This window comes from Camarhynchus parvulus, chromosome 4, assembly GCF_901933205.1.
Source record: "Camarhynchus parvulus chromosome 4, STF_HiC, whole genome shotgun sequence".
In the NCBI taxonomy this organism is placed as follows: domain Eukaryota; kingdom Metazoa; phylum Chordata; class Aves; order Passeriformes; family Thraupidae; genus Camarhynchus; species Camarhynchus parvulus.
Genome location: NC_044574.1, coordinates 61,890,805 through 61,904,669, shown reverse-complemented (window position 1 = coordinate 61,904,669; position 13,865 = coordinate 61,890,805). Strand labels below are relative to the sequence as shown.

Sequence of the window (13,865 nt, the reverse complement as noted above, 5' to 3'; positions counted from 1 at the left end):
CCAGCAGATGGAATTATTCCTTCCAGGTCTTTTAGGGTGTTCACATGTGAGCCTGAGAAACAGCATCTGCCCTTTGGACTGAGGATTCTGCTTGGAATCTAGAGCCAAACCTATTTGCCTGTCTGGCTGTTTAGCTGGAAAACAAACTGAGCAGTAATAATGGCACTGGCAGAGGCAAGAGAAGGTGGCCTGGAACCACGAGGCCATATCATAAACAGTAAAACACAACGAAGCTCTATTGCCAGTGCATTTTCTGTTCTTGAGATACATTGTCAAATAATCCTGCCAATCTGTCATGCTGGAGACTTGGGCCCCAAATTTGTTCTCAGATGTACTGGTACTAATTAAGAATAACTCTGTCAAAGACATGGGTCGTTCTGGCTTTATTCTGGTGTGACTGAGAATAGAATTTGGCAGCCTGTGCCTGGGGGTGGGGAAACGTCCCTGACAGGCTGCTCTTGGTATTGTCTGTGGTTCTGGACAGTAGCAGTGTGTATTCTGTTCAGATGCTCAGTGTTTGTCGGGAACGCCAGATGGTGATTCTCTAATTCAGAGATCTCTCCCACTGTGGAAGCAACTGTGCATTCTAAAACTGGTGGAGGAGTTCCCAATGCCCTGTGACACCTGGGGAACAGAGGAACAGCATGTGTGGCTGGGCCAAGTGATTGCTGACCAAGGTTTTCCTCACTTAACCATCTGACTGTTTTCCTCTCCAGCAGGACAGGTAGTAAGGATGGTCCCATCTCCTCTGCAGCACATGGGGCAGCTGTGTCCCAAGGAAACCTAGAAACGTAATTCCTGCTGCCTGCCTTGCCTCCCTGAAGGGTCCATGCATGGAAAACGCCTCTCCTGTCCTTTTGTTTTATCCTTTGGGAAGTCCAATTCCAAGCAAGAACGGAAAGCAACTCCCATCTCCCAGGAGAAATGTGCTTGTGGAGCACATGGGATGCCTATGCTGCACAAACATCATAAAACTGTTAATAACAAATAATCTTTGTGCAGTGAAGCATGAAAATGAGAAACCTGCATTTCGTGCCCCAGTAAACTTGTTTTCAGTCTGGGTGTTCAATCCCATTACTTGGAAAATAGGTTGGGGAAAGAAAAAAAAATAAAAGGAAGGCACAAGCAGTGATTGAGCAGCAGGATGAAATGCCATCTCTAGGAGAGAAGGCGAGGCAGGAGGAACTGAAACAGCTGCATTGTTCTCTTTGGAAAAAACATGGAAAAAGTTATTCCAAATCAAAGTAAACAAGTGTGTTTTAAATAATCCTACAAGGATGTGCCTGAAGGCAGATCGAGTCCCTTTAAAACAACATTTATGTGTTCTTAGGGGCAAAAATGGCCAGAAGCAGGATCAGCCAGAGTAGGAGCTTTCCTCTGCTTCCAGCTGTCACTCCCTGACCCAGAGCTGCACTAAGAAATCTTTGGACATAGCAGTGTTAACTCCCACTGTGACCACAGAGAGGGCTGGCACTTACTGCAAGTTTGTGAAGAACAGAGCTCCTTTGTGAACAATGCTTTTAGTCCCTCTTGATGGCTTTTACTGTAATGGGAGTTAGCTGTTTGGGCACTCAGGGCTTAGGGCAAACATCTATTTATTATTTAAATGTAAATACAGCACGACCAACTTCAGTTCTCATTAACTTCAAAACAATCAGGGGCTAAGTGGAGACTTACATAAGCCCTAAGACATTGAGTTTTGTGCTTATGCTCTTCTATTTTTAAAAACATTTCTCTCTCCCCTGTTGCTGAGCACAACATCCTGCCTGGATGAAGGGAAGCAGCCCAAAGGCCAGCTCCCAGTTGAGCACGATTAAGGAAATATCCTGGGTTTAGTCCCTTGCTTTTGGGGAGGCAGCATCCTTGGTGGATAAAACCACCCAGAGCGGGACATGGAGGTACTGTTTCCTTTAGGATCCTTCAGTTAATGCTATCACACACAGTGAGTTTCAACAGCAGACCAAACACACTCTGAAGTTACAAAAGTGGGAATTTGCTGCACAAATATGTTCACAATGACACAAAGAGGACTTGATAGTAAATTAATGTCTGTGGTGAAAGAAAAAGCTTGTAGCAACTTCTCCTCAGTCTGCTGGGCACAGCACACGTGGAACAGTGTATGTGCAGGTCTGAGCTCTAGACAACTGCTGCTGGCAGGGGGATGGCCAGAGTTGGCCGTGCAGGGACACAGAGGACAGGGACACACACCCACCTGGCTCCTGCGCTGAGCACGTAGCAGGGATCCCTCACCATGGGGCCGAACTCACTGCTCTCCCTCCTCAGCAGCTCCTGGGGCACCAACACAGCATCAGCAGCAAGCAAAACAAAATGCCAAAACATGGATGAGAATGCCTTCCAAAGCCTGAGAGCAAGTCATTCCCCATGGCTATCCACTCCTACCTAGCTCCAAACAAATTCCTGCAGTGACAGTGCAATGTGATTTGTATGCAACCTAAAAGGAACATTAAGCACTGTACACAAGTCCCTGAAAAACGAACAGTGAGTGAGGCAGAGAGGTCTGCTGCTAAACTGGAAATAAACATTTCCCACCAAGATATCTGAAAAGGCCAAAAGAAATCTAATAAACAATTTTAAAAAACCTCATTCTGTTGGTTTGGCTTTGTACCCCATGTTTATAGCTGTGGGTTTGCATTGGAGATGGATCAAAACAAACCTAATGAAGAAAGCACTTCAATATATACTTCCCTTTCAAACAGACCCTATGGATTGGTGTATATACTGGAATATATACACTGGAAGTCAACTTAGGATTTAAGACCAGGATTTTCACAAGTGCCTTGCTGCCTATGAGACTAATCCTTGTTCCACAGGTGATTACAGCTAAATCCCTCTGGCAAACAGCCCTAAGGGCTCTTCCCCCTTCATTGCCTGATTTAAGACCCTGTGTTCAGGTCTGCAATGTTCTTCACCCTCTTCCTCAACTTGGCTTCCAACAGGCAGAACCTCTGGTTTGGCTGCTGCGTGTATGAACAATTTAAAATTAACCAGGAGGGGAAAATTAAGATCTCAAGAGCTGCCCTGTACCTCCTGCCTGATAAGAGTTAGGCAAGGCAAAATGAATTGGGACTGCTTGTCATCCAACCTGTCACTGCAAAGTACACTTTGGTGATTTTTCTGTCTCTGGATGTCTGGTTTTCCTGCTGCTCTGATCATCAAGTGTGACAAAATTGCACAGATGGGCCTGGTGCCTGGCTGGGGTGGAAAAATACTGATGGTGGGATGAGACATGGGTGGTTCTGGAAGTGCATTCCGGTCACTTGATATTCACAAGCTGCTTTTTTAATTCACTCTATTTAAAGATGGGGCATGGGAGCTGAGGTCTGCTGAGGGAGGATGTGTAGAATGAAGCACACAATGAGTTTGGGGGTCAGCTTCTTCCCCCCACCCCGGTTTGGGCCATTTGTGAGAGGCTGCCCAGAGCCTCCTCTCTTGTCACTTGACTCAGGACCATTTTGTTGATCCTGGATAATCTGCTCCGGGCCAAGAGTGAGTGCAGGAGTAGAAAGAGATGTCCTGGATCTCAGCTGCCCTCTAAGCATGTGAGCCTCTCCAAACACTCAGCTTATTTGGGGCTAGGAGCCTGTCCACACATTTTGGTTGTTTGCTGCCTCTCTCTGTGATGAATAGAGCCTGGCATAGAAATAGGGATGGGGCAGCAAACCCAGCACTGCTGCAAATCCATGTGGCTCGACCAGTTTGCAGTTTCCTAAATAGGTCTGAACAGATTTCAGCCAGCTGAAGAGCTGGCCTGGGCAGTTGTTCTTTAAGAATTCAGCCTGGTTCTACTGTTTACCATCATCAGAGTCAGTCAAATTCCCCATTTGTGACATCAGTGTGATGCTCCCAACCACCATGCTGGGGACATGGAAGGGCCAGGGTCTCTGTTCAGTCTTCTCTGTGATGTTTCCCTCCAGGGCTGGAGGCTAAACATAATGGTTATTTGGCAGTGCCTCTGCCCAGCACTTCCCAGCACTGTCAGGCACAGTGGGAGCCAAGGCAATTCCAAGTAGCCTCTAATCCTCTCTACTTTGCACCAGGAAAATGGGCTGAGGCAAATCACCATCTCAGTGGGACACTTCACTGGAAAAGTGCTCAGTGCATCTCTTGTGCTGCTGGCAAGTAAAGACAGGACACCTCAGATGGGATGTCCAGAGCAGCAAGAACCTACCAGCACATGCACTGGAATCCCAGCATCCCTGACACCCCTGACTCCCCAGCAGGGAGAGAGCTGAACCCCACCAGTGATCTTTTAATTAAGGTGCACTAAACTGCCTCAGCACGTGCTGAATGTGTCTAATCAATGGAGTCCTGGCCATGACTGGACATCAGCCTGTTCTCTGACATTCCCCCCCATTCCCTTGTTCTGAGATCCCCTCTTGTGAGTGCACATGACCCCATTCCCACATACCTGGTGTTTCTTATCCGCCGTGGGAGACGACCTGGAGCGCACGTGCACAGGGACCGGCTGATTGTCGTACCTATCGAGCAAGTCTTCCACAGACACCGACTTCCCGGATTTCCTGGCAGTGGAGGGGGTTTCAAAGACCTGCTCCTGTTTCCTGTAGCGGGGCTGGCCCTGCATGCCCAGCAGGTCTGTCTGCGTGCCTTTGGTGAGATCCGATCTGGGTCTGTGATCCCGGCACCTTTCTGCTTTGGGCCGGCCAGTGACCAGGCTGTCCTGGCGCCCTGGCACCTTCTCATCTCCGCTCGTGTCCAAGCAGTCCATCAGCCCAGGGGGAAGGGTGGAAGACATCCGTCCCGTCCTGGATATCCGCTCCATGGACTCCCTGCGGCGGTACAGGTTCTGGTCCTGGAGGGAATTCATGCTGGAGGCAGAGGAAAGGCTCTGGCTGTCGGGGCCAGCCAGCTGCAGGTAGGAGCGCTCCCGGAGCAACCCCATGTCCTGCGAGGACGGCCGGCGCCCTGTTTTGCGCTCAATGTAGTCGGCCAGCGCGTTCTGCTGGAGCTGCTTGAGCTCCGGCTTGGACAGGCTGGCTGTGGAGGAAGCTTTGCCGTCCCTCTCAAAGATCTTGCGCCGGTCGGCCACCGTGTTCTCTGGGAAGATAAAATGGATGCTTTTCTTCTGGAAGGAGAAAGGGGATGGCTCTCCGTCCGAGATGCCCACCTCATTCATCTTCTCGGGCTCTGAGTAGGAGCGCTTCTTCTGCTCCGCCGTCAACCGCTTCCGGCCCCCAATGCGCAGCACCTGCTGTGTCCTGGCGTAGTCCAGGCTGGAGAAACCTCCTTCCGTGGGCGTGATGCTGTGCCTCTCCTTGGGGGTGTGCGGGGATGCTGCTGTGCTCCTCATGCCCACGTGGGCCGAGGCAGGTCTCTGGGGCACCCTCTTGGGTGTGTTCCCGAACGGGGGGCTGATCCGCCGGAAGGAGGTGGCCCTCAGCACCCTGGACTGAGCATCTTTGATACTGTTCCTGTAGGCCCTATTAAACGATGTGTCCAGCTGCGACCCGTGTGCATCCGGGATGTTATCCTTCCAGAGGATCTCTTTCTCAGGCTCGCCTCCCAGCTGGAATGTGCTCCTACTCCGAGGAAGCTGAGCCGCTCTTATTTGCACCTCGTTTTCAGGACACAGGCTGTAGTACTCGCTGGGTCTTGCCTGCTTCACCGAAGCCACCATCTGCAGCTCGACGGGGCGCCAGTCAGCCTCTTCCAGCTTCCCGTTCCTGATGGACGGGCTGGAGCCCCTGCCTGGCTCACTAGGCAGCTTGCTCCTCATGTTCTCTGGGCTGTGCACAGAGCACCTCATGCCAGCAGGCTGGCTTGTCCTGCTCGGCCCATAGTGCTGGCCAAAGCTGGGAACGCCAGCGCTCTGGGGCCGGGGAGCGCTCTGCTCCCGCTGCTCAAACTTGTTGACCTTCTCCAGCACTGAGCAGCGGGGCTTGCCGGCCTCTGGTTTGCTGTAGGGAAAGCTCTGGGTGCTGCTAGAGCTGAGCCGGCTCCTCCCGAAATCTGAGGGCTTTGGGAGCTGAGGAGAAGGGGGCTCTTTGCACTTTGGCTCAGCAGCATGGAACAGAGCCACGCTCGTGCCCTCCTCTTCCTGCCTCGTGAAGGCCTGGGGGTCCACGTCACTCCACTGTCTGTGCCCCTGCTCTCTGTGATCCTTCTCCTCTCTGCTGCTGCTGTTCAGGAAGGACAGTCTGGTGCTGGAATAACCCTCACCTGGTTGTGTCTCCCTTAGGTCAGAGTTGCTCTGCCTCCTGGAGCTCTCTGGGATGTTCTGCAAGGAAGAGAAGCCATACTGCTTGGCTTTGCTGTGACCCCATTGGTGGGCAGCACCAGTGTCTCTCTCGCTTACCTGTGTGTTACCATTTTTCTCCTCCTGGGATCCAGGTGTCCAGTTCTCTTTGGGCTGGTAATGGTTTTTCCTCTCACTAGCATCCCTCGGCTGGGGTTGTGGACCCTGGAAAAGGGGCTTGGAGGTCTGTGTGGTTCCGGTGGTCTCTCGGTAGCTGTGTGCTGCCTTGTAAAGGGGTAGCAGCTCCTCCTTTCGTGACACAGCCAGGCCGAGCTCTGGGCCCGCTGTGCTGGGAGGTTTCTGCTGGATGAGTTTGGCTTCATGCTTTCTCTCAGTGGCAGGGGGCTGGTAGAAGATGGTCGACCTGTTCGCAGTGCTTTGGTTTCCATTCTCATCCAAGGCCAGGGTGCCACTGGCCACATCGTAGGAGGCCGGGAGGGCTGGGGAGTAGCCGCTTTCTTTGGCCAGAGCTGGGTAAAGCGTGCCAGTGCTGCCAGTGGAAGGCCGGGGCACCTGGGCGTAGTGCGGCTCCGGGGAGGGAACAGCGTAGACGCTGGTGGGGAGCAGGGGCTGCCCTGGCTGGGCCGCCTGGGAAAAGCTCTGCTTGGCCTTCATGGTGGGGCTGCTCTCCGGGCTCTTCTCCATCACGGTGTGCAGGTGCCCTTCTCCGAAGGGTGGCTTCAGCAGCGGCCCCTGTGACAGGGAGCTGATGAGTGGCGCCCAGGCCCCCTTGGGCTGGCTCCGGCCTGGCTTGCTGGGCTCAAGGCCGCTGCCCGAGCCGGGCCTCTCGTGGTGCCTGATGGCCGCGTAGCTGTCGCTGCGAGTGGGAGGCAGGGGTGGCTGGCTCTTGCTGTCCGAGGGGCCCTGCGCTGGCTGTGCCCAGGAGGAGGCGGTGTTGTGCCGGCTGAAGGCGTGGAGCCTGCCGTGGCCGCGGCTGTCGCCGCCTGGAAGCATGGACGAGGGCTTCACCTCGTACTCCTGGGAGATGCGTTGCTGGGCGTCGTAGACCGTCCGGACGTAGCGGATGTCCGCCTGCTGCATGCCCTCCGGCAGCCCCCCGCGGCACTGCGCGCTGTCCGGGGAGCACGAGTGCTCTTTGCCCACAGGGGCCACGGGGTACTCGGGGATGCTGGAGTTGGTGGAGAAGGAGCTGTAGGCAGAGTCTCTCTTGCTGTGCAGGTGGGAGAGCTGGTCGATGCTGTTGGTGGATTTGGCCGGGGACAGGTGGCAAGGGTGGTAGGCAGGGGAGGAGTGGTCCAGGCTCTCCATGCTGCCCCGGGAGCTGTACTGATCGGGGCTCCTCCTCAGGTAGCCATGCTCGTATGCTGAGAGATCGCTGGTGGAGGAGCTGCGGGAGCGAGGGAAGAGTGAAAACCAGCAGAGGAGAGGCACAACGACTTATAAGTGAGCTCAGAAGCAAGATGTTTAGTTTTGAGATGAAAACCCATATTTGGGCCTTGCTCCATCCCCTGTCTGGAGTCATCCCAGTTCACAAAGAGGAACTGCTTGACATTGCAACACATGGCTCTTATTTACCACAGAAGGGTGGGAGGGAAATACAAACAGAGAGATGGTACATCTCTGGAGCCAGGGAGGATCAACCCCACCCAGCAAACCCATCCAAAGCCCTTGGAAAGCTGAATGAGCACCGACGCCGTTGAGGAGGAGGAGGAGAGGAGCACGGGGGCATTCTTGGGGGGATCTAATCTCTTTCTTTTTTCCCATTTCATTTCTTTTTATGGAGATGAAGGCTATGCCCTGGCAGGCTTCCTGGAAATTCAGCTGTCCCAAGGATAGTTTGTTTGCTGCAAGAAAACTAAGCTGACAAGAGAGGAGAGATGAAGAGGAGAGATGTATGTGCCTGTGCCTGGAGGAAAGTGGGGTGCAATCATAGAAACAGTCTGAGAATTCCCAGGAAGTCTGCACTGCCACCTCTTCTTGTAGCTTAGCAGGTGCAGGTACACCTTGGCACTTCCTCTGAGGTGTCCAAAGAGGACTCACGGCCATCAGAAAAGTGATCAAAAAAGAAGGATATTCAGAGATCTTTCTATCCATGGGAAGGGAGCTATTTGTGCCAGTCACAAGGGGATGTCACAAACTTCTGCAGAGTTTGCCCTGGCTAATCTCCCAGTCCAGATTCAAGCAAATACACTGAGGACTGGAGAGGGTAGCCTGAGGATTTCACTTTTCTTCCCTCTCTTCCCAGCTTCCCTTCCTCAGGTATCACTTTCTCTATTTCCCTGTGCAACGACATGTGCTGTCCTGGCAGAGCCACAGGGAAGCAGCAGGGAGGGACAGGCTGTGGCAGGGCAAGGCACAGAGCTGGAAGCTGGCTCCAGATCACATCCCAAACAAGCGACAGACCCAGGGCAGAAGGCTGCTAAGGATGAGGAAAGCCAGAAGGAAGCCTGCTCACAGCAGCTCTGCAGAGAGATGCAGAGGAACACGGGGAGGAAGAGATATGGCAAATCTCAGGACAGAACTGGTTTGCTCATTTAAATGCACCACTCTATTTTGGATTCAAATAACCATCTCCTTGGCAATGCCCAGCACAGCCCCAGCCAGCTGGCCACTAGATGCTCCCCGTGCTCCTTCTCAAGCACCCAGGAGACAGAGCCGTGCTGCCAAAGGCTCTGCCAGGAACTGCCTGGGAAGCAAAGCCCCTTGGTGGGAAAGGAGTATGCTCCAGCATGAGCTGTGCTGAGGCCACAGACCAACACACTTTATTTTCTGCAACCATCTCCTCGCTTTCTTTAATGCTCTTTTTTCTCTTTCCTCTCCTCTGCCAAGGATCAGTCTAGCCAGTAGAAGAAAGTGATGTTTCAATCCCAGAGTCTATAATGGAGGGTTTCAAACCCTTCTGCCTCTCTGGGTAAAATCTTTCAAGGGCGGAATTTAAACTTGTCCTTCCTCAAGCTGCCCTGCACGTTCAGCTGTGATAGAGCTGACTCTTGCAGAAAGCCACTGCCAAACCAGGAAATCCCTCCCTGAACTCCTCACCCTGGGAGCACTGTTGCTGATGCACTGTTGGCTGCTCTGTTACACTGACAGCATCTGCCACTTACACCCTTTTCTTCCTCTTTGTTCAACAGGCCAATTTAGACTTTGGATTTCTTTTCCTTTGCTGGGGAAACAACCACGCTGTGTTTCTATATGGGAGATCATCCACAGAAAGCTCTACCACCATCCTGTCAGTGGGCTCCCATCTTTGTAGGAAGGGGGACTTCCTAGCTGCTAATCACCCCACAGAGCACTTATAGGAGGAAAACAAAGCCACTTTATCTGGGAAACCAAACACGACCTGAAGCCTTCCTAAAACTCTGATCTGAACCCTGGCTGTGTACAAACCTGTCCAGCTGTATGGAGGTGACTGGTACCATTTTCCCACTACACCTTTGCCCCCTCCCTTCCCTCCCCAGTTGTGCAATACTTACCTGGAGTGGTAGGACTGATGCCAAGGGGTGCCAAGCGTACCCTGAGATATTTGCATCATGCTGGGATCGGGCTGGTTCTCTGAGATTTTGCTGGAATGCCAGGAGTGAGGTCGGCCTGGAGTTTCACTCCGCCTAGGTGAAAGCAGAAGGGGTTTGCACATCAGCAACAGGCCAGCTCTCCCCAGGAAGATGGATGTGAACTTAACACCACCATTTAAAACTGCTCGTGCTCATTTGTGCTTCCCTGCTGTGTTTCTGTCCATTCCAAGCAAGTCCCACAGTAACCACGTGTGAACGTCCCTACATTCCCACAACAGCTCCCACTGGGATTTGCACAAGTCACTGAATGCCATGAGGGGGTGGAAGCCTGCAAAGGGACTTTTGATGTCTCCTCGGGGCTGCTAAAAAAATGCAGGACGAGACGTGACAACCAAGTGCCAGCAATGTCTGTCCCTCACATCCACCCCGGGCAGACAGCTGTCCCCAGGGTGTGTCCCCAGGCGTGGCACTGGCACAGCTGCCCTTTGGTGCCTTCAGTCACCAGCGCCAAGGCCTGTGTCTGTCAGCCCTGAGGGAAAAAAACCCCACTGACACCTTATTTAAAGCACAGAGTGGTGCAATGGAAAGTCAAAGCAGGGGATTAGGGATCGAGTCCCCTGAAGAGGCCACACAGACTCTCCTTTGCCCCAGCCTTTGGGCTTGTCCTTAATCCTCCTGCTGCTTTCCATGAGGGATCTCTCCCCTGCTTTAGCACTCATTTCCACAGTTTCTCACTCTCTCCCTGGGAGAGCGAGGAGCAGCCCTGGACCTGTGTCCTAGTGACACGTGACAGCTTGCAGGACAATTCTGACTAAATAAATGCAAGAGGAGGATATGACACATCTTTAGTCTTTGTCTCACTGAAAAATCCACAGTACAGCATGTCCTGAACACATCAGTACCCAGATTAAAATGCCCTTGGCACACAGACACTGAGAGCACTGCCTAAGATTGGTAAAAGGAACAGTACAGGAAAGTGCAAAAAGTTAAAAATGCTTTTTAGGATCAGGTCCTTTCCTAGTATCAGTTAACATCAGCACCTGCTGATGTTGGACAGCATGGAAAAGCACAGGCAGAGAGTGAGAGGCAGAGCCATTTCTCCAGCATTTCTTCCCTACAGATTTTACAAGTGCTGGGTTTTTCCTCATTGTCTACTAAAAGAAGGAAGAAAAAGGGACATGCTTTTCTCTTTAACATCTGTTGTTGCAGGATTGTCTTAAGGGAAACTGGACTGGAGGTCTGCAAAGGACAAGCTGAACCCAACACCACTTTACCTTTACGTGTGTAGGTGTGTTTAAGACAGAGCTCTTCTGCTAAGCTCCTTGCCCAGAAAACAAGAAACCTGGACACTGCCAGATGGGAAGTTGACAAAACTGTTTATTAAGAATAACCCACATTCTTACCTTTTCCGCTGCACACATTTAAACACTGTAAATACTTTAGTGGAGTACAAGCCATCAGCACCAGTTTTTTGCTTGGGAAAATGAATGATCCTGTGCAAGGCATGTTATCCCTTGGTTTGATCAGTAGAAACAGCGAGGGAGCTGTGTAGCCAATCATCTGAGCCACAGGTATTTTAACTCTTTTGTCTGATATCCTTGTAATAATACCACATGTGCACAGCTGTGAATTTTAGTCACAAGACACATGGTACCAGCTTAGCAGCTCTGTGTGGGATAACCTTGCACTGTTTCCACACCTACCCTGTCTTGGAAAAGTGACAGATCCTGACTGATCCCAGACAAACTGGCTGAGTGATACAACCTACAAATGCAGCAGCTAATGCTGGACTTGAACGAAGACAAAAAATAATGAGATCTTTAACTGGTATTACTTTGGTGCAGCTAAGTTGCCTGCAACAAAACCAGGAGCAACAGGTGACACTTCGGCACAGGAGGCTGTAGGATCTAAAACTGCAGAACTGTAATAATAACAACAACAACAATAGCAAACCAACCTCATCACCTTATCTTTTACATATTCTGTACTGTACTTGTGAATGTGTCTGGACAGCCTTACTACCGAAAAATTCTCCTCTTCAAATAACAGACTAAGTGATCCCTGTGTTGTAAATGTCACGGCTGGAAAAGGAGACTCCTGGTTCCTCATGGATACTTGCAGTGATCAGATAACCTGGGCATCCAGGTCATGTTGGCATCATGACAAGTGCCTGGGAGTGAAGATACCTGGAGAAGTCAGTGGGATGTGATGCAAGGCTGGCATCCGAATGGAGCTGTAACCCAGGCTACAGACCAGGTACTGCCAGCTCACACTGGAGACTGGAAAGTCAAAGGGAAAGGGATAGTTTGTCATCTCATCCAGTTGCTGCCATCTGGGAGCTTCCCATTGCTATGCTGGCCCCAGTGTTTGCAGATGGAAACACACCCAGGCCCAGCAGAGGCTCCTCAGTGGCAGCCTGGCACACTGGAAGCAGTCTGGGCTGCAGGGACCACATCCACATCTCTGAGGCCCTTCCCAGGAACAGCTCTGCAGCTCACTCTTACTAGCAGGAGCTGAGTGTGCTCTTCTCTGTAATCTCTGGAGATTATCTTTATATTGCATGCAAAACAGGAATGGAACTTTACAGAGACACTTTGGCACTAACTCTACAGATGAATCAGCATCTGAGGCTTTCTTCAGAGTCTAACTGAAAGGTTAACTTCTCCTCAAGGTCACAAACTAAGAACATCCAGGAGAGTGTAGTCAGTCTGACTGCTGTTCTTCACGTACTGTTCCTTGCCACTTCTGGAGTACACATACAACCTGAGTGCTCTGCAAGTTCAAAAGTACCTCAAGCCCAGCATCCTTCAGGAGTGCAGTCCATCTTCAACCAGAGCAAACAACCCAGCTTCTTCAAATTGCCATTTGCATTTTTTCCACATGCTTAGAAAGCTAATAAGTGAAAGCCAGAGAGGGATGTTGTGGCTGATTAAACAGCCACTCAGGGTCATCAGTGCCCCAATAAACTGATCCTTTTCTACTCCCACACAGCTCCTGGGGAGTTGTCTTCACCATTCTCACATCCATCAGAAACATCACCCAGGTGGCTAAAAAGAGAGAACTGTGAACAATGCTTCTTGTACCACTGACCTTGTGGTCATTTTTCTCTGTCCCCACAAGCTCCAAACCCTTCCTTAGCAGACACAAGGAATGCTGAAGATAAAGACTGCAAAACTTTTCAAGGAAAGCAGAATCTACCTGCGGATCCAGGCAGGAGCAGAGGTCACCAGGACACACCTCCATGACCTGAGGGGATGGCTCTGACTAGCAGCTGGTGTTCCTGTGTCCACGGAAGATGGGATGGGGCAGAGAAGAGAGAAGGTCACTCTGCCATCACTCACAACCACAATCCCCGTGGATGTGCTTCCCCCAGCAGCCCCGCCGCCAGGTGGCTGTGCGGGAGGTTGCTGGAGCTGGAAGGGATAGGCATGGCTGGAAGGGAACAGCCATGGCCTAGCCTATCACGTGGGGAGGTGGGAAGGGATGGGGGCCCCGCAGCACAGACCCTCCTCCTGCAGGAGAAATGAAAGATTTGGATGAAAGTGCAGAGCTGGTGCCTCCTGGATCTGATCCCAGGCACTGAGTCACAAGAGAGAAAGCCAAGAGGGCAGCTGCCCATCCTTACCACGTCATCCTCACAGCAGTTGAGATTTCAAGCTGGTAATAATTTTAACCTAACAAAACCCACGTGGCAGGGGCACTACATCCTGAGCCATATCCTGTACATGCAGCAGCAGGATCTTTGTACATGGAGAGATCCTGATCCCAGCAATTCACCTGTACCCTCCTTCCAGGGTGAGTGTGCACCTCCACCAACAGAAAACAGAACAACCATCTGAATTCTCACTGGGACAGATCTGTCTCCAAGATAGACACTGCTAAAGGAGCGGGAGCATGACAAGGAGATGTTTTCCAGACATCCAAACGTAGCTGCAGCCTCTCTGTCCATCTGTTAGGCAGGAGATGAAGGAAAAAGTAAAGCACTCAGAAGCCTATTAGGATTTCCACAGAGCGAGGCCACAATCTACTCAAAGCAATGTCGCTCTTAATTAAGGTTCAGTCATGGTTCTAAAAATAAGTAGAGCAGACGAGGCCAGTTAGAAAGGAGTCGGACCAGA

General features: G+C 51.5%; 1 protein-coding gene across 5 annotated transcripts in view; it reads right to left on the bottom strand.

Moving 5' to 3' along the window:
* The window catches only part of SHROOM3 (shroom family member 3), a 110,671-nt gene that overhangs the window by 8,709 nt on the left and 88,097 nt on the right, over positions 1 to 13,865 (bottom strand). For 4 of the 5 annotated variants that reach the window (XM_030947448.1, XM_030947449.1, XM_030947451.1 and 1 more), the window contains 3 exons: positions 9,709 to 9,840; positions 4,430 to 7,622; positions 2,213 to 2,289 (listed from right to left, as the gene is read on the bottom strand). In XM_030947448.1, coding sequence (XP_030803308.1) covers positions 2,213 to 2,289; positions 4,430 to 7,622; positions 9,709 to 9,840 — 3,402 coding nt within the window. The remainder of the gene's footprint in view (positions 1 to 2,212; positions 2,290 to 4,429; positions 7,623 to 9,708; positions 9,841 to 13,865) is intronic. The other variant, XM_030947450.1, reaches the window with a different exon arrangement.